This window comes from Mastigoproctus giganteus, chromosome 9 (genome assembly GCF_048544385.1).
Source record: "Mastigoproctus giganteus isolate SK-2022 chromosome 9, ASM4854438v1, whole genome shotgun sequence".
NCBI lineage: Eukaryota > Metazoa > Arthropoda > Arachnida > Uropygi > Thelyphonidae > Mastigoproctus > Mastigoproctus giganteus.
Window position 1 is genome coordinate 21230913 of NC_143583.1, and position 21128 is coordinate 21252040.

The 21128-nt window shown below is 36.8% G+C and overlaps 1 protein-coding gene across 1 annotated transcript; it reads left to right on the plus strand.

Annotated features, from left to right (window-relative positions):
• The first annotated feature begins 233 nt into the window (after positions 1 to 233).
• On the plus strand, positions 234 to 17174 carry Rh50 (Rhesus blood group-associated glycoprotein Rh50). The gene is made up of 9 exons (XM_090381222.1): positions 234 to 417; positions 3703 to 3886; positions 3987 to 4137; positions 5089 to 5233; positions 6489 to 6652; positions 6801 to 6938; positions 14968 to 15101; positions 15547 to 15728; positions 16910 to 17174. Exons 1-9 carry the CDS (start codon positions 234 to 236, stop codon positions 17002 to 17004), a joined length of 1377 nt encoding a protein of 458 aa, XP_090237348.1. The 3' UTR covers positions 17005 to 17174.
• The last annotated feature ends 3954 nt before the right edge of the window (positions 17175 to 21128 follow it).

A 21128-nucleotide genomic window follows, 5' to 3' on the forward strand; every position in this document is an offset into this window, starting at 1 on the left:
AAATCAGTGCATTCGTAATAAAAGTCAATTGATGTCATACGTAGAATCAAGCGACCAATCAGAACGGGAAGTTGCTTTGCTGTCTCTCTCCCAAATGAAGTGGTACGCACTTCATTTGGGAGAGAGAATTTCACTTTGCGCAGATATTCAAGCATCTTTCTGCTACATGCATCTCTAATTTTTTTTATCATAATAAAAAATTGTGTACCTTTTGTGTTTTTTTTTTTGCTATTATGCACTGCGTGCCTGGAAAATTTACTCTTGTAGCCGGGATCATTCAGATAGTTTTAATTATCCTATATGCCTTCTGTGTGGATTATGGTGAGGATGCCAATGCAAAGGATTCGAAGAACAACCTCTCCCCCCAAAATGGGGGAAACGATCCTGAAAAAAACTCTCTTGGAAAATACTACGCAAGTAAGTTCAAATGTCTATAAGCATGTTTGTTTGTGTAAAGAAAAGGAGATATGTACTGTAAAATATTTATATATCCTAGTCAACATTTTAAGATTCTGAAGGTACCTATAACACCTACTTCAAGTTTAGCATAATTACAGTATAAAAATGATTTAATGCAAGAAAAAAATGCGATTATTCTTCATAGCTAGAACATCCATTAACTTATTATTCGAAACTGTAGGAGTGTTCCATCGCAGTCCTTATCGATGCTCATTTTGAAATTTTAAACTAAGTACGAATTCCCTAAAAATAAAATCAAGTCTTTTGTACTGTACTGCGTGAACTGGAGCAAATTGATAATTTGGGAAAAATTAGAACTATGGATAAAGGGATGGTTAAGTAATAGGAGACAATAAGTGGTTACAAATGGCCATGATTCTTGATTAATGTTTTGAGTAGAGTACCACGCAGGTTGGTGTAAGGCTTCTTGCTGTTTTTAATATTATAAATGATATTGATGAAGGTATTTCAAGATTGATGTCTAAGCTTTCTGATGATATAATGGTGGGCGTGATGGTTAAGACAGCAATCAGGGTATGCTATATAAAGCGACCTTAGATAAACTAGGCAGATAGGCTGAAAAATGGAAATTGTAGTTTAAGATTGATAAATGCATTTAGGTAGTAGTAAATCTTGAAATAACATACCATTTGGGAAGCACCAAACTCAATGTAAGTAATAAGGAAAATGGACTATAGGTAACTTTTCAGTCCCTTGTGAAGTCTTCAGAAGAATGTGAACAAGCTCTTAGAACAGCTCATGGGGTTCTGTCAATGATACACAGGGGTATCGCCAACAGGGACAAAGAAGTGATTATCCCTTTTTATAAGGCAATGGTTAAGCCAATTTGGCTTAATTGCGTGTATTCTATGATTTGTTTCCCAGGGACTCCATGCAACCCTCTCCTGAGACAAACTAATTCAACCACGTTGTAAAAAATCCCATAAAATCCTTCGCGTCATCGATGGGATTCGAAGTGGCTCATTTTAAGCAGGTGTGAGGACGAAGGTGATCATATCCACTGTGCTACTGCTAAAACCTCCTTATAAGAAGAAATAGATCCGTTGGAAAGAATGCAACGAAAAGCAAGGTTAGCAAAGGCAACAAAAAAAAATGTACTCTTACCACGAAAGAGGGAGATAGCCTGGATTGGAATCCTGTCAATCTTGGAATAACATAACATTTGGAAAATAGGTAATAAGGAAAAAGCCCTATAGGTAACTGTTCGGTCCGATGTGAAGTCCTCAGAAGAGGATTTTCATTTGCTTTTTCACAACGTGGCTGAGTTATTGGGTATCAGGCAATGATTGTGTTTTTTCTTTTTTTTCGGCAACTCGGTTTTTTTTTTTTTTCTTTTGCTTCTGGAAACTAGACGTTTGCGAAGAGACCTGATCGAAAAGTTTAATTGGGTAAACTATATGGTGATAATACTTTTACTTTCTCAGATCACACACACACAAGGAGGGGGGCATCATTTTAAATTGAAAAAGAATGGTTGCAGGATGGATGTGATCGTTTGAACAAACTTCCATCTAGTGTTCTAGACGAGGGAAATTTGAATAAATTTAAGGAAGAATTAGACATATTAGTTTTTTTATATTAGTTTATATTAGTATTTTTTGGCTGATGCTGTGAAGGTTTGCTTTCTTGCATTATTTGCCACTCCTAGTACAGCACTCATACTATTGACTAAGGCCTTGAACACTTCGCTGAGATTCCCACGTAGATACCTGTTGCAGAAACGATCGTGTTAAGTGTGTGTATTATGCGTCAAAGACACGATACGACTCGACTCAACATCAGTTTATTTATGCCTGTAATTGCGTTTTGCTGGACAAATAGAATAGACTTTCAGAACAGCGCATCTTCGGAGATTCAATGTGCCGTTATTTCGATTTTTCCTTTATCTAGAAAAGTTTTATTTTTAATATATTTAATGCATAAATAATGAGGCTAAATAAGAACAGAGAGATTAATAATGTAGTTTTATTAACTGCACATAAAAAACATAAACGTGTTGATGTTCCGATGCTATATTCTGTCATTAATACACTCCTGCTTACACCCCGTTCTATTTTCTTTATTATATCAAGTTTAGTCTGAGCGGCACAGTGGTATCGTCACCATCCTCCCCACACCGGGTGGAAAACGCTCAGGTTCGAATACTGTCGATGACGCGAGGAACTTTATTGGGCTTTTTTCACTCCGTGGCTGAGTTAGTCGGTCTCAGGTATAGACAGTGGGGTTTTTTACCCGGAAAAACTGGGGTTTTTTGTCCAGTAAAATAGGCAGATTGACCAGAGAACACAAGCAATTTACAGACACAATACACATTCTCTGTATGAATTAACTTTTCGGGCGACCCTAATGTGATATAATCCAAAGTTTGGATTATATAAAGTTTGTCACTAAGCTTTAATGTTCTTCTTCTTCTTCTTCTTCTCTGTATAAGGTTTATTAACTTTAGGAGCCATAGTGAGGGGTTTTTAATTTAAAATAAATGTAAAACAGCTTTATAATCCGTGATATCAGTTCACTTTTAAAAAATGGCGAACATGAACAAATACAGTAATCACGTGACTTGCCGTTTTCTTTGCAAGCCATCTGCACTGTGTGTAAACATCCAATTTCAATCTGCCGTTATTTGGACAGTCTACTGTACCTGAGTTCCCTGGAGTAAAGTCATGCAACCCTTGGCCGAGACCAAGTAACTGTCACCTTGTGAAAAAAAGTCCTTCGAATCGCGTTAACGTCGGGATTCGAACTTTGCCTGAAAGTAAGCGACTGCTTGGTGACCTCATTGAAACGTATAAGGCTTTAAAAAGGTTAACTAAATGTTAATACGTCTTGGCTGGCTCCGTATAAGCTTTGCTGTCTTTGCGTCATGTTAGCAATAACAATTTTGCCACTCACTGACCAACAAATATCTATATACCTTAATTGTACAGTTTCTTTCATTTTACTCCTCAACCATCATACTGAGTTTTCTCTACGTTCCAACATATATTTTCTCAATATTCCAACATAAGGCCTCAGAGTCCAAATGCTGTAAAAAAATTAATAATGACCGGATAATAGTCACAAATAATTTAATGCAGCATCGTGATCACCAAATCCCTGGTACATCATGTAAACAATTATCGAACCTACTTAATTACTTATCTTTCTCACCTTCGATAAGATAAAAGCATTTCCTCTATTTTACTTGAACAATCTCGCAACGTTAATTTTCATCTCTTCTAGTGTTCCAGGATGTTAATGTTATGATTTTTGTGGGCTTCGGATTCCTGATGACCTTTCTGAAGAAGTATGGCTACAGTGCTGCAGGACTGAACATGCTGCTGGCAGCGATCGCTATTCAATGGGCCATTATTATGCAGAATGTCTGGCACGTAGAAAATGGCAAGATTCGCATCAGCATTACAGAGTAAGAACTGGTCTAACGTTGCTTGTGAAATTCTTTTTTTTTTTTTTTTAATATTGGGATAGACTTTAATTAATTCTTTTATCTGGCCCTTGTCTTCCAGAATCATTTCGGGTGATTTCGCTTCTGCAGCTGTACTTATATCATACGGAGCTCTTCTAGGGAAAACAAGTCCCCTACAGCTATTGGTAATGACTATTATAGAGATTTTGGTGTTCTCCTGCAACGAACATCTTGGTGTGGAAATATTTAAAGTGAGTACTACCATTTGCTTTTTATAATTTACTATCGTGCGATTTTGTAGTTAAGATTATGAGGTATGATTAAATTCCAATTATCATTTAATGCCCTTTCCTTTATATTTGTAACTCTTTTTTTTTTTTTTTTCTTAAACAGTGCCTTCAGAATACACCGAAACATCTTAAACTCCAATTATTTAAAAAGCAGTTTTATTTCTCAACTTGGGTTGGTGAGGACAGTCAAATCCAAACCTTTTCACAAACTGCAAAAGTGTAGTGTTATCCACAAGAGTCTGCTTCAAGACATTGCATATAACACTATATATACACGTGAAGAAATCTTCATATGATTGGCTCTTAGGGTGGGGTAGGACAGCCTCCATTGTACTCATACAGAACAACGAGGTATTGATTTCACTTGCTGATATTTTGATGCTAACTATATGACACGAATTCTGTTTCGGATTTTGCTGTAGTTAAGCGAACTAGGTGCTGTTTGTACGACTTATCTGTTTGTTGAGACAAATAATTCTTGTAGGCAGAGCCATAGATAAAGAAGATTTTAAAGAGTTAAACTGAAATTCGTTGAAAATTTTATTTTATTGGGAAAATACAAGAGAGACGATCCCTCCCTTCATAATCTAACCAGAGTTACCACTTTGAAAAATAACCGAAAAAAATCGTCTCTGACGGGACTGGAGCTATTGATTATTATTAATATTTTTATTTATAGTCTTATTAGTAGAACCAGTAACTAATAATGATCATTAGTTATTGGTCCTGATAATTTTTACTTGAAAGATGTCATAATCGAGTCATTAAAAATTAGAAGTTAACTGCAGAAAGTAAAACGTAGGATAAATATTGTCCTAAATACTGTGACAAATATTACTTATGGCCTACAGTTATCTACTTATGAACTTCCTCAGACACATTTAAATATTCCACATGTTTACTATCTTTTAGACTGCAGACGTTGGGGGTTCCATATTTGTGCACACTTTTGGGGCTTATTTTGGGCTGGCAGTATCATACGCTCTCTACCGAGAAGAGTTTGTTGGAAACAAAAAAGAAGAGGCTGTTTATCATTCTGATTTGTTTGCAATGATTGGTGAGTTGCAATGTTTAAAATGTTTGAAAGTACCTTTTATATTGTTCCATTTATAACGCACATAATAAATATTGTTATTCAGATTATAGCTATATTGTATACTGTATGTCGATATTGTATCTAACCATAGAGGCAGTAAATATACAGGAGAGACTGCGACGTCCCACAGTGCACAGCAATTGCTACCTTAGCATAGAGATAGTTGTGTTTTTGTCCTATCATTTATATATGGGAAAATTTACATTTTCCCATATGTAAATGATAAGACAATTTTCATCCTCACTCATTTCACCCTGTGGCTCGTAACCATCTGACTTCCAAGCACCAAGAGAAATGGATTTGGAACGATGCTCCATGTCCAGCGCAGTTACTTAATCTGAGTCAATTGGATTTCTTTTTTAGGAGAAAAAATCTTTTGAACACAAGGAAGACTTTTTCACCACAATACGGATGCCAATTATTCAATTTGGAACTTTCCTGAGTTTTTTTAAGGTGTGCGACCAATGTCTGTCTCTGCAGGTTGTGTTGTGGTGCCATGTTCGAGCAGCTTCTGTGATTGATGAACATGGTAAAGAGAACTAATTATAGTCTCCCTTCTCTGTTGTGTTTCACAGCATACCAGCAAGTATTAAAAGCCTTTTCGCCTATCACTTTTCAAACACATTTGTTAACTGGGAAAAGAATGATTTCTGAACACGTGTTTATTACAACTTTTTAACTTTTTTTGGTACGTAGAGTTATCTCTATGATTGTGCCAGTGTAATTTAGAAAAAGCCAGTAAATCAAAGGACAATATATAGTGGGGATTAGGTCCTCGGGCGAGGATTTCACTGTTTTATCTCTGAGAAACTCGAACAATCAGGTCAGCAATTCATGTCAATTTGCCTGAGAAACTCAGGCAAACTGACCTGATTGCTGATACCACCATCTGTGGTTATGACTCCACAGACGATTTTGTCTGCAATAAGATGGATAGGGTCTTCTGTAGGATAATGTCAAACTGTCGTATACTGCTTTAGATTAGAGATAATTTTCCTGGAATAAAAATCCAAAAATACTTATGAAAGTTCCGCACAGATATTGAACTTTCATTTCACTGTTATGCATTCAGATTACTTTTAACTTGAAGAAAATCTTAAACCCAGTTGAATAAAAAGTATTTCCTTATTAATTGATCTCTATCGTGTATTATTAAGTGTTTACTGCTAAGCTGCCCAGGAAACTAAAACTTTTTTTGTAATTTTTATTTTCTAAGGAACAATTTTTCTTTGGATGTTCTGGCCAAGTTTCAATTCTGCTTTAGTGGAAGGTGATGGTCGCCACAGAGCTGTCTTAAATACATATCTTTCCTTGATGGCTTGTTGCGTCGTCACGTTTGCTGTATCTTCTCTTGTTGATGGAGAACGGCGTCTGAATATGGTAACGTACAATTTGTAAAACTTTAATACAGTAGATATTAGGCCTAACATAAAAGAAATTGTTATGCTTAGTATATTTTAATATGGCTTTTTTGCTTCTCCTACCCTTTTGTAATCTAATCGTAGTAAATTGATATTATCGCTCTCAGGTACACATTCAAAATGCTACTCTAGCAGGTGGGGTTGCCGTTGGAACATCAGCCAACTTCATGGTGAATCCATATGGTGCAATGATAATTGGAAGTGTCGCTGGATGTTTATCAACAGCTGGCTATAGGTTTCTGACAGTATGTATTAATTTAATAATAATTTTAATAAAAGAATTTATTAAATTTACTTTAATTAATTAAATTTATAATAAAATAAAAAATAAAAAAATATTAAAAGTAATAAACACTAATAAAATAATAATAATATAAAAATAATAAATTAAATTAATAAATAGCTTTAATAAATTTATTAATAATTTTATACATTTAAAATATTTAACAAATTTTATTTCTGTACAGAGCTGCTAGAATGGTGCGTGTTAAGCACCAAAGAAACTAAGGCTAGAGACGTCAGTATATTGTGTTTGTAATTGCTCGTATTCTTCGGCCAGTTTTCTATTTCTTGGATCAAAGACCAGAGTTTCAAGGAATATACCATGCAACCCTCGTCTGAGACCGATTAACTCAGCGACGTTACTATAAAAAGCGATATAAATTCTTGTCATTGATGGAATGCTCAGGCATTGCCTCTCGATCAGCCAAGCCTAGATTCTAAAACCTTTCTGTATAAACTATTTCCAAATAAAGGACGAACTCCTTGTTCTCTGCTATCAAAGATCATCTACAATCTATGAAAAATAGCCTTTTACCTACGTTTCCGTTAAATTTTTTTTAAGTTTACCACAATACACAGATGACATTTCATGGGTGGAGAATTCACATTAGGACCTTCACTAAGGTGACGAATCAAGTAATGAGCGATTGGGACGACCCCAAAGCCTAAGTAAATGGAAACAAATACTGTTTATGATATTAATTCAATAATGTATTATTATCGTTATATCAGTCCGCCATATAAAAGCTGCCTGGATCCCACTCATCTCCACTACTATTCCAATACCATCCAACTAGATTAGATATTAAATGTTACTTAAAGCAGGGGCGTAGCTACAATACCGCACATGGGTTCAACCGCGCCAGGGCCAGCCACCCCATACCTCAGAAGATCTTTTTCACGAATGATATGCAAGTACTTCTGCTTTTAGGGTCCCTTCTTCGAGCTTGCGCCTGCCCCTGTGAACTTTGCTAAGTCATTAGTTTAAACATAATTTAAACCAGAACTCGAATTTTTCATTACTCAAAATGTGCAAAATTCCAGTTGCTTCTGAAATCGTCTTATCTGCGTTTGCTGTCGCTTGTAGTTCCTCCATGCACTTTTTTAAGGATTCAAAATTTTCATAAACGCTGTTAACGGTGCGTATATTGAAGTTCCATCTTGTAGGGGAAGGTCGGGCAACACGGCTGTACATATGCTTTCTGAGAACAGAGAGACGCTGTGGTGATCTCGAGAAAAATGTTGGCATCGACATGAGGTTCGAAAAGAATATTCTTGAATCTCGAGTACTACTTGCTGCATTTCTCACCATCAGATTCAGTTGATGTGCATAGCAGTGAATAAAATGTGAATTTTTGTACACTTCTTTTATTTTATCTTGAACTCCCCCTTTCTTGGCTTTTATCACACTTGCGCCATCAAATGTCTGAGCAACCAGTTTTTGAGTATTTCCTTCGAGGATTATGCCTAACTGATCTAGAATGCACTTCGATGTTCCGTCTGCCGTTTGGTTTTCCGGAGTGAAAAAACCCCAGAAACGCTCAAAAATGTCTCCATTCAGTTCATACCTCAGAACAATTACTATTTTTATACGTTCTGAAACATCTGTTGTGTCATCAGCCGTGACAGCTACGAGTGAAGCTTTTTTAATTTCTCTTTTTATTTCATCCCGACATATTTGCAGCAAACAGTCAAGAATATCATTCTGAATAGTTTTTGAAATGCCTTTAAATGCTACATTTCTTTCTAAATGGTTCTTTAAATTGGAATATAATGTACAGGCGAAATTTATTAATCCTCTGAATACTCCTGGATTTTTAGAATCGTCTTTTTCATCGTGTCCAATTAAAGGAATTTCAAACTGTCCACAAAATTTAATGCAGTCTATTATTTTAGATAATACCTCACGATTCTTGGTAACTTTTCTGTAATGTTTGCAAGTATTGGTCCTTGAGGTTGTCACAGACATTCTCTCAGATATGCCAGACAAGCTGTACTTGCTACCTGGGAGTCTAAAACGCTGATGGAACTGATATTCGGGTGACACTCAAGTCACGTGGACCCAATTTCGGAGAAGTCCGGACGGTCTGTGACAGCCAAATCCTCTGCTTGCACCTTCACGATGGTGGGACTGTTAGTAATCCTGGGTATAACCTCCATGCACAAGCACATGGTGGGTGACCACCCAGGTGTGAACCAACGTAAGCAGGGGTCGAGGTGTGGCGCCCACACCACATGGAGGAACGCCGCCCCTCTATGTTACCAGGCAGTACTAGGTGGTAGATGACTCTCATCAACCGGTGAACTACCACCACTTTGCTTATTGGAGGCTTGAAGTGGTGGAACACATGTTTAGTCTCTAGAGCTAAGTTCCGGTCAACCCTTCCCTATCTCTTCCATCATGCAGTATGATTGATGACTTTTGAGGTTATGATGAACGTCGTAGCGAGATCCAATATTCCTTACATTTCGAGGGTACAGCTCTAAAACGGTTTTCGCAGGCCGGCCGCTAGTTAGTACACCGGACCGAACCTATTGGTAACTCTCTAGGAGGCTTCCGGATCAGCTAGTGTATAATCTTGCTACCTCTACTCTGCCAGATAGTGACTGGAGGGAGTCCGAGTAGTGTGTATGCGGGGAGCATTGTCGAGGCCACGTTATGTCAAGGATCTGGGTATATTCTTACCACATGTACGCCATATCCAAAAATTTCATTACTTCATACAGCATGTCCCACCCACTTTTTCTTACTATTGAATACACCATGAATTGTCAAACTAATAGAACAAGCTTATCTGCGAAAAGATCTAAACCTCCCAAGGACTTCCTAATTCATTTCACAAATATACGTGGTCTCAATTCTAATCTCAACGATGTCCATTTCCACTTGCAGTCTGCCAAACCACATGTACTTTTTCTGACAGAATCTCAGTTATCGGTTGATTTAACTACTGCCCATCTCAGATGCCCAAATTATTCGCTGTATGATTCCTTTCGCCTCAAAGGTGGTACTTGTGCATATGTCCGTTCTGATATTCCCTGTCAGAGACTTGGCAATTTGGAATCTCCTCTCTTCGATCATCTCTGGCTTAAAATCTCTCTACCTCATTGTGTCAAATTTATCTGTTGTCTCTACCGTTCTCCCAACTCCACTAATCGCTTGGAGCTCTTTGACTTCCTCTCGTTGCAACTTGACTTTCTCCAGTCCAACTTTCCTAACAGTGAGGTAATTTTCCTTGGTGATTTTAATGTTCACAACTCCAGCTGGCTTCCGTTCTCTAGTCACACCGACCCAGCAGGTCGAGATGCTGAGGCTTTTGCAATTACTAATGATTGTTCATTTACTTACACACACATTAATAAAGTAAATGCACAGATTAATAAGTAAATGCACAGATTGTTCATTTACTTACAAGAATACCGGACAATCCTAATCATACAGCCAATATCGCTTGATCTTTTTCTCACAAACAACCCTTCTAAGTACACGGTCGAAGTGAGAGGTCCTTTAGGCACTTCAGATCACAACTTGGTGATTGTCTCTTCTCCAATGGAACCTTTATCTCATGGTTATTCCCAACCTCGTGTTGTTTGGCATTACAAGAATGCAAAATGGGATGACCTGCGAGACCTCTTTTCTTCTTTTCCTTGGTCGGATTACTGTTTCAAAACTTCTGATGTCAACGTTTGCTCAGATCGTGTCAGTGAAATTATTCTTGCAGGAATGGAATCCTTTATCCCACACTCCACTTTAAAATCTCGTCCTTTATCTAAACCTTGGTTTTCCAATAAATGTACTAAGGCTGTTCAAGAGAAGAATGTTGCATATCGTAATTGGCTTGTTTCTAATTCTTCAGTTTCATTTTCTGCCTACACCAAAGCTCGCAACAATTGTAAAGCAGTTATTAATCAGTCCAAACTAGAGTTTGAACAGGCTAAGAGTAGAAAACTTGCTTCTTGCCCTAATGGTAGCCGAGCATTCTGGTCTCTTGCCAAAGCTCTTGGCCGCAACTTTTGCCCATCTCTGCTTCCACCTCTGTCCAAACCAGATGGTTCTGTTGTCACTTCAGCCAAGGATAAAGCTGACCTGCTAGCATCCCATTTTTCTTCCAGCTCATGTATTAATGAACTTTGTAAAACACCTCCCACCATTCCCAACACGGTCCATTCAATGCCTCCTGTGGTCTTCCGTCAAAAGGATATCAGAAGGACTTTGATGAATCTTGATGCTAAGAAAGCTCCAGGTCCTGATGGTATTTCTCCACTTGTTCTCAAAATCTGTGCTCCTGAACTTACTCCTATTCTTTGCCGCCTTTTTTCACTTTCTTATTCCAAAGGTGTTTTTCCTTCTGCTTGGAAATTTGCTCATATCCAGCCAGTTCCTAAAAAGGGTGACAAATCCCTCCCATCCAATTATCGTCCCATTGCAATTACTTCTACTTTTTCTAAAGTAATGAAGAAATCAATTAACCGCCAACTCTTAAACTACCTAGAAACCTTCCGTCTGATCAACGATTACCAGTATGGATTCCGTCAGTGTCGATCCACTGGTAATATCCTGGCTTATGTTACCCATTTATGGACTACTTCAATGGAAAGGTTCGGTGAAACACAAGTAGTTGCTCTTGACATCTCAAAGGCTTTTGATCGTGTTTGGCATAAAGGTCTTCTAAACAAGCTTCCATCTTATGGTTTGCCAACTGTTTTTAGTAATTGGGTATCCAGTTTTCTCTCTGATCGCTCACTGAGGGTGATGGTAGATGGCTCTCTGTCTTCTAACTTCTCCACTAATGCCGGTGTCCCCCAAGGTTCAGTTCTTTCCCCCACTCTTTTCCTCTTGTATATCAATGACCTTCTTCCATTGACTGGAAATCCTATCCATAGTTTTGCCGATGATAGCACATTGCATTCAACTTTCCATTTTGAGAAACCTTGTCCTGCTCAATCAGCTTCAACTTCTCGAAAATCTGCTGCCAATTCCTTAAATGCCGATCTTCAGGTAATTCTCCAGTGGGGCAAAGACAACTTAGTTGATTTCAACCCTTCTAAAACTCAGTCTTGTCTTATATCTCGCAAAAAGGATTCTTCTGCTTTTATGCTTATCTTTAGTGACACTCCGATTTCTAGGCAAAAGGATATATCTCTTTTGGGGATTACCCTGACTTCTAATCTCTCTTGGCACAAGCACATTACAAATATTGCTTCTTCTGCATCTAAAAAACTTGGTTTTCTCTTTCGCTCTCGGCGTTACTTTTCTTCCAAACAGCTGCTCACTCTGTATAAATCGCAAATCCGCCCTGCCATGGAATATTGTTCCCACATTTGGGGTGGTGCCCCCAAAACCTCTCTCAGGCTTCTTGATTCCATTCAGAAGAGGGCAGTTAGGTTAATTAATGACTCATCTCTAACAGAGTCTCTCCACTCGCTTTCTCATAGACGCACTGTTTCTGCTGCATGCCTCTTTTACAGATACTTCCATGGGCACTGTTCTTCTGAATTGGCTTCTATAATTCCCGCTCTCTCTTTCAAAACAGTCCGAACACGTGCCGCCACCAGCCAACATCCATTTACTGTCCAACTTCAAACCCACAGAACCAACTTTTCATCTTCCTCATTTATTCATTCAACTGCCGTTTTCTGGAACAACCTTCCTTCATACGTATTTACTGAAAATTACAATCTACAGAAGTTCAAGTCCAATGTCAACAAATATCTTCTTTCGTCTTCTCAACCTCCAACCCAAGCACGGTACTAAGTACTATAGGTTCTAATACCTCTCGTGTTTGGGGTTCACATAAAAAAAAAAAAAAAAAAAAGATCGAAAGTCTGTAGGCCTCACTAAGCTGTTCTTTAATATTTGCGCTTCCTAAAAGCTATAGTGAAATCACATTATCAATATGTTTCTTCGAACTCTCATGTTTTACAGTTTTTTCTTTCATTCTGTTAAGTTTGTAAAATCACTTTTTGTCCACGTTAAATCACCTCCGAACAGTAAACATGGAAAACAAAACAATAAATTTTTAACTTCACAACCACAAAGCCAACTTTTCCTTTGGTACCATTCAGTTTTAAAACTAAAATATATTTCTTATTATTACTTATTCCCCGCTGAGAAATTTGAATCTTTGGTGTGGAGCGGCCTTCTTTTTTAATCGCATTTTTTTCTTGAAGAGATAATTGTGAAATACTAAGTTGCTGAAGTTTATTCACTGTCACGCGATTTACTTCATGGGGAAGCATGGAAGCCATAATTGAATCAAATTTCACAAAACCGTGTGTCGCAGAAATAATGTTTTACTTACACATCACCTCATAATATAACTTCAACTTACCAAGTTCAAGCTCAATTCGCAATTAAGCTATAATCACATAATTACACTATTGAATGTTGAGTATTGACTTAACACTGATATTATTTAGTTACTTAATAGGAATTCGGGCGAATAACAAAAAGACACCGACATTGTGGCTACACAACCATCATGGTCAACGATGAAATCTGCACTGTGCGCTTTACAGTGACTTTGATTTGATTACTGGATAAAAATATTCATTGCATTGCATTGTTCTTCAACAAATTTCATATAACTCCGTTCACTGTACTTCTAGATTTAAATAGCTGGGGGTGCTGCAGTGCCTATGGACGAGTCGCCCCTGATTAAAGATATTTTACTGTAAAGACAAATTTGTTTTACGGTCTATTAACCGTATATGGCGGAAAAACCGTAAGCGTAATTGTACGCAGAATTAAACTTTCAAGTCCTGTTATCTTTTTTATATAATTATAAACAGTACTTATTAATTTTAGTCTGTTTTTTTTTTTTTTGACACGCGAAAATTTTTATACTTTTGTTTCAGCTATTTCTTGGCACACCGCGCTGAAAAGATTCGTCATCTTTAATATATGCCATTAATATATTCAAGCAAGTTTTATTGTATATTACTTTATTTTCTATTTAAGAATTTTTATTTTGCTTCTAAAATTTTCTGCTCATTTATTATTTTTTTGTATTATAAATAATTTTTGTCCAAATATGTAATTAAACTATAGCCCCCTTTAAATGGGTCCCATCTGCAAATTCTAAAATCACCATTCCGTGCATTCTTAATGAGTTACAAAATCACCAAATTTGACAGAAAACGAAACTGAGAAATGAGTCCAAGAATTATTTCTTCAGACCCACAATAGCTCATTGACGAAATCAAGTGAGCTCTGCATATTACATTGCTACCAAATATCTATATCAATAAAGTAAATCTTATTCAGTAGTTGTTGGATAAGGCAGCAATTTTTGACAGCAGTTCTGGAAAATTACCTTTCCTGAACAAAATTGGAAAAATTCCTTATAAGTCTTTTACAAAATCGAACTTAGAACAGAAATTTAGGAAACATGGTTTAATATTTGCGAAGACTAATAAACGTTGCAACGTCTAACACCAGCTGGAATAACAATTTCCTTAGTCATCACCTTACCTTCCATAAATCCAATGCTGCCGATATTCACTCTGTCCATGTTCAAAGGTGTTCCAAAGGTAGTAGAGACTGCTAATGACGTCAGATTTAAGAACTTGGTCGGTATCCAGCCATTGAGACAAATCCCCAAACAATTCTCGGAGTTAATGACGTTTGCTACAGCTTCATCACCAGAAAAATCTACTTTATGTTCTGAAACTCTACCACCACAGTCGATGTACTATTCTTTTTTTGTTTTTGGCTTATTCGCCTTCATGCTCCCCTGCCAAGACAGAAGAAATTCCACATTATTTCATTTATTGTAGGCCAAATAAGGCCGTGTTAAAAGCTCTGTCCGTTGTGTCTTTCCTTTTAATGTCCTAACTGTTGATAATTGGTGTTTATTATTTATTTAAATATCTGTTTACTAAGTTATGCCTTTTTATAAAGATATTGGGATTTTTTATTGCACATTCTAATAGGGTTCTAAATCCTCTCTAAAGCCTAGCAGGGACAATCATATCCTTTTTTCCTTATAGCCTCTCCTCGCTAAAAAATTCAATGTCCACGATACTTGTGGTGTCAACAATCTCCATGGTATGCCTGGAATAATGGCTGGTCTTATCAGCACAATTATGGCTGCTATAGCAACTGAGACCGACTACGGTTACAGGTAATTATACATCTTAAATTTTGTGTTAAATGCTAATGAATAATGAAAGCAATTAGAATTAATCTTGATATTTATTCAAATTTCTTATCTGTAATTACTTAGAATTAAACTATAATAAATTTTACAATATAAAACCTGATATAATTGGACGATTATTCGAACTAATTGGGATTGGCTAATTCAAATACAGTAATCAATTTTAACTTCACATTATTTTATGTTCAAATTTCTTTATTTTCCTGCTCCATGCTCGAGCGAAATTTCATCTCATAATTAGAATTTAAACAGGTTATTGGATAAAGCAGCATATCAGATCAAAAATAAGACCGAATGCTTATTCAGACTTATTTTAGATATTATTTTATAATTTGAATTTCTTCCTTAATGAATTAAACAAAAACTTCGTTATTTGCAACACGGTAATATTTTATTATTTTCAATCCAGTCTGTACGAAGTATTTCCAGCCCGAGCGCCTGTAGAAAACAGCAGTGACTTCATCAATATTCATGCCACTCTGGATCGGATAATGCCAGGTAAAGATTTCACAGCTGAAGAGCAAGCGCTTGTCCAATTGAAAGCTTTGGCAACCACACTTGCTATTGCCATTTTATCTGGCCTGTTTACAGGTAAGGGCTAGTTTGAAATTACTGGATTAATGATCTTCGGATATTGTAATTTGAACTTTCAGATTGTCACCAGTATTTTAGGTTTAAATCCATAATAGTCAATTAAAACGTTGTCTTTCCTAGTGGCATAAACCATTAAGCTTAAATGACATACAGACTTAATTAAAATATGTAACATCAACAAATACTTTTTGACTCATAGATAACCTACGATATATAACTTAAAATGATGCCGTTTTACTAATATTCTGATTTATTCAGATATAGCTATGTATTTCTGATGCGCTTGCACTATATTTATACATAGCCTAGAGAATAATATATTTTTTATGCCACATTGTAATTATTATCTTTCTACAGATGTGTAGCTAATAAATAAATTTATTATATATAGTATTTTATAATATAAATAATTAATTTATTTATAAGCTACAAATCTGGAAAGATAATAATTGTATGATAATGCTGAGATTAATAAACCAAAATTTAAAACAGTGTTTATTGACAGTTGTATAGTTAGTATAAACGTATTTAACAGACTCATAGCTATCGTTACAAATAAAAAACAAATTTTGTGTGCATGTGGGAGGGAGAAACAAGGGGGCTAAGACATCAGAATGGCACTTTAAACCACCCTAGAAAATCTTCTAAACATATTTTAAAAATCTCAGCCCAAATTTTCTTTCTTGAATGTCTGAACATCCGAAACAAACTTTCATTTATAAATATATACTAGATAAATCGAGTATGTATGGAAAAGAAAAAGGTCAGATTTCTAATTATCAGATTTTAATGAAATTTGGAATTGCAGATTTTTCGAATTCTGTAATTAGAGTATAAAATTTCATTAAAATTTGCCCGCTGAGAGTCGATTTGTTACATGATCACAGACAAATAGAAATCAGGCAGATATGCCTGATTTCTATTTGAACAGTTCGTCCGTGTGCATGTAAAAATTCGGAACCATTTATGGATTAAGAATTTATAATGATCTTGATACGTAAGCACAAAATGGTTCCAAAGCCCGCTTTATTTTGTTGTGTGGCTTATTCAGGCAACAATTCCATCTTAATGTGTTTAACATTATTTCTGAATATAGCTGCGATCGTCATATATTGTAATAATATATATAACTTTTTATTTAATTATTATTATTATTTATTTATTTATTTTCTATTCAGGTTTCATTATACGCCAACCAATGTTTGATCCACCTTCCTCAGAACAGTTGTATGATGATATAGATTACTGGGAAGTACCAGATGAAGATCACTGAAACCCTTCAACGAACAAGAAAGAAAGAGAGAGAGAGAGAGAGAGAGAGAGGGGGGAAGTTAAAGAAATTGGAAAAAAAAGTCTCATAAAATTATTTGCAACGACCATCCTATGGAAGCCCACCGTTGTATGCGTGAGACAGAAATGCGAAGGAAAGAACACGATTTTAAAATGGAGAAAGCTGAACTAACAGTTATGTTTTTTTTATCTCGAAAAGTATTTCCACACGACTCTTCTATTAAACTGAAGTGAAAATTTAAAATTCTTTCTTAATTCCTTAACAATCATTACATTCTGTTACAAACAGCGTGCTGTTAAATTAAAATCTCTGTTTATACTCCGGCACGACAACCAAGTCAATAGAATTTACAATAAATCGTTAATACAAATATTTATCGTATTTAGTAGTCACGATCTTGAACCGCGGTCCATTCAAGGAACGCTTGCTATGCACTCTGCTCCTGACCACTCGGCCTGAACTTTTAACAGAAATTATTCTTATATTATAATGGTTAAGGGGACATTTTCTATATCTGCAAATATACAAAAAAAAAAAAAAAAAAATGGCAACTATGAATCACTCATAAACTCACTGGCCAAAAAATTAGAAACTTTTATCTAGTAGTACCATAATTTCCCGAATTAAGCCCATTCACGTCAAGGCATAGATTCCAATAAGTGTCTCAGAGTCTAGCTCCAGCTTCTTTACAGCCGCTAACAGCTTGTTCTACAGCTAGCACCGTGGAAAAAGCTGTTAGCGGCTGTATTATGGTCACTAAAGAACTACAAAACCGAACTGCCCTTTCCACATATACCAGACATTCCCAAGTAGATTCACATTTGAAGAATTAGGCGGCTAGAGTACATTTTGGAAAACTTGGAATGGTCTGCGCGGTAGCACAATGGTATTGTCACCGTCCTCTCCACACCGGGTGGAAAAGGCCCGGGTTCGAATCCTGTCAATGACGCAAGGAACTTTAATTGGCTTTTTTCACACCGTAGCTGAGTTAGTCTATCTCGGGCGTAGATAGCAAGGTTTTTCCCCCAAGAAACTGGGGTTTTTTTTCGTCCATGAGAACAGGCAAATCGACCAGAGAACACACGCAATTTACAGACACATTATATAAATGGGTATATGGAAGAAATTACGAGTGGCCCTAATATAATAAATCTTGGAATGTTTCATTTGAATAGTTTTTACACTATGGATAGTTACATTGTTGTATGAAAAAATTAAATGCCATCAGAATAAAAATTAAGTATTGTAGAGTGAAGTTGGTTCAATGTGACAAAGTTATTCATTGGGATAACACGACCTTCTAACGGTATGAGCTGCCCCAGCCCATACCAACAGAGCGTACCACGACACCACTTCCAGTCGATTGAGTGTTCGACACAATACAATCTGGATGTACGGCTTCTTGAAACTCACGGGACCGTTTCATCCTACCATTCGTGCAAAAAAGTTGTAAATCTAGACTAGTCAGACCGCATGCTCTTTTTCCACTGTCTTTTTCCATTGAAGAACTAGACAGATTGTTGGAGGCGGTCGAGAACTGATGTGGAATGGTTTTATTTTTTCTTTCTTTCTTTTTTTGGCTGATGCTTTATAAGCTTGCTCTTTTGCATCATTTGCCACTACTAATACTAATACTCCAGTCTTGGCGTTCGAGATACACTCCAAGTCGAATCCTTCGATTTTTCACAGAAATAAGTGGCTTTTGTGTAGACACACGACCAATAAATTCCAAATTCTTCATCAGTTCCGCTGTAGACTATGGTTGTAAATGGGTCTTTCTTTTCCTAAATTGAATTTTTCAATCATTTGCTGCACTTTTGCTGGACTTTCTATTCTAAAGAAAAATTCCGACTTTCTGACAACTTTCTTCCTTTTTCCTTTCAAATTTGCATTCTCCTTCTGTTATTCACTCATTGTATACTTTTGAGATGGTTTCTTTCGACACACCGATGACTTCCTTTGTTTTCTCAACTGTAGCGTACTAAACGTGCCCCAACAGTAACAACTTTCAGAAAATCATTAAGATCAAATGTCTTCCACATGACTGAATCGACCAAGAATCGATTAAGAAAAATATTGTAAATGTACAATATTTATCTGCCATCAAGGGATTTGCATAGGATGTGACAACTTACATTTGCATACCATACGTTTAATGACCTGGTTATACCAATTACAAAATGTTTCTAATTTTTTGGCCAGTGAGTGTGCCTTCATTGCGAAAAAGTGGTTTTCCAATTGCGCTTCAAACTGTATCAAAATCTCCAGGGCACCCGAGTGATGCAATGATGGCAAATCAGTTATGAAGTATAACTCCACAATATGAGAAATGCCTGATGGTGTATCATGTATTTAGACTCTAAAGCGTGTAGGGCATAAGCCTACCCACCCACCGAAGAAGGGCCAAATAGCCCTGAAACGGTGCCGTCTGGGTAGTAGTATCCATCTGAGAATAAGTAACATTAGCAAAACGATGCCATTTTACTAATATTCTGATTTATTCACATAGAGTTATGTATTTCTGTTGGGCTTGCACAATATTTATACCTAGTCTATATTCATCAGATTCATTAGGCCTATAGCACACTCCTACTCTCAATTTTGATCTCCCAATGCTTATGTCACACCAAACTGACTTGACACTGCACTGTCCAGAGATGTCGACTGGCTTCACTTCCTTGGATTTATTGTGTTTCTTAACTAATAGCATAACCCCTCCTCCCTTCCTATCCTGTCTAACCTTTCTGTACACGTTGTACTCCCCAAATTCCAGTTCTGCATTCCTTATATTCCTTAGGTCACTGTTAAAAAAAAGCCGTGAATTAGGGTTGAATTTGAAAGTGTCTGCAATTCTGCCCAGACACGCTAGGAGGGAGTATATGATGAGAGCCTTGTCGATCAATTCGGCACTGGAACGATTGTGCAAGGCTCAAGGGGTAGACGTTTTTTCAGCCTGGACTGTACTTGTTAACAGGAGAGACTGCTTCTACAGGGATGGGATACACTTAAATAGAAAGTGTGCAAGAATATTTGCTGATGCTATCGAGGCAGTGTTAGGTGGGTCGGAAAACTGCTAGCTTGGGGGGGGATACAAAGACTAATAGATTAACAGTAGCCACTGGCAGAGGTGAAAGAAATTCTTGCACTGCTTCTATTGGAATGAGCAGAAGCCTGAAAAACAAGATGCAGGACATTTCAGAGACTGCTGGGAGTCATTACGGTACAAGTAAACACAAGGGTTGTGTTAGGGTATCTAAGAATAGAAACAGGTGCATGTATACTTTCGTGTACACCAATGCTTGGAGTTTAGTAAATAAATTTGACCAATTTGAGGTATTGCTCAAAACATCAAAGGCAGATATTGTTGGGATTTCAGAGACGTGGTGTCACACAGATATAAGGAATGCAGAACTGGAATTTGGGGAGTTCAACGTCTACAGAAAGGATAGACAGGATAGGAAGGAAGAAGGGGTTATGCTATTGGTTAAGAAACACATAAAATCCAAGGAAGTGAAGCCAGTCGACATCGCTGGACAGTGCAGTGTCGAGTCAGTTTGGTGTGACAAAAGCATTGGGAGATCAAAATTGAGAGTATGCGTGTGCTATAGGCCTAAGGACTCTGATGAGTATAATAAGAAACTGTACAGGGAAATAGAGTGGGCGTACATCAGAGAGTCTTATAATGGGGGATTTTAATTTCCCAGATATTGACTGAAATTTGGGGGCTGGTCACACACACACTAGCAAGGCTTTTGTGGATTTATTGGATGATTGTTTTCTACATCAGCATGTTCGGGGGTCAACTAGAAGGAGTAATACTCTTCATTTCATTATCAGTAGTGATTCTTCATGCATTACGAATCTGCAGATAAATGAACCACTAGATGGCAGTGATCACAGTGTGCTGAAGTGGGATTTACTCAAAGAGGTAACTACCATTAGGGGTAAAGGGAAGGGTTATTGCTTTCGGAAAGGCGACTACGATGGACTGAGACATTATTTAAATTCTATACAGTGGGACCAACTAATGATGTTACCAACAGCAAATTCAATATGGGAAGCATTCAAAGAACTTATCTTGGAAGCTACTATGCTTTACATACCAA

What these genes read in the sequence shown, in the direction of transcription:
- Rh50 (XM_090381222.1), top strand. Translation starts at nt 234, where the DNA reads ATGCACTGCGTGCCTGGAAAATTTACTCTTGTAGCCGGGATCATTCAG. An exon ending in TTGGTGTGGAAATATTTAAA is followed by an intron (nt 4,138 to 5,088) that starts GTGAGTACTACC and finishes ACTATCTTTTAG; the next exon opens with ACTGCAGACGTTGGGGGTTC. An exon ending in CTGGCTATAGGTTTCTGACA is followed by an intron (nt 6,939 to 14,967) that starts GTATGTATTAAT and finishes TTTTCCTTATAG; the next exon opens with CCTCTCCTCGCTAAAAAATT.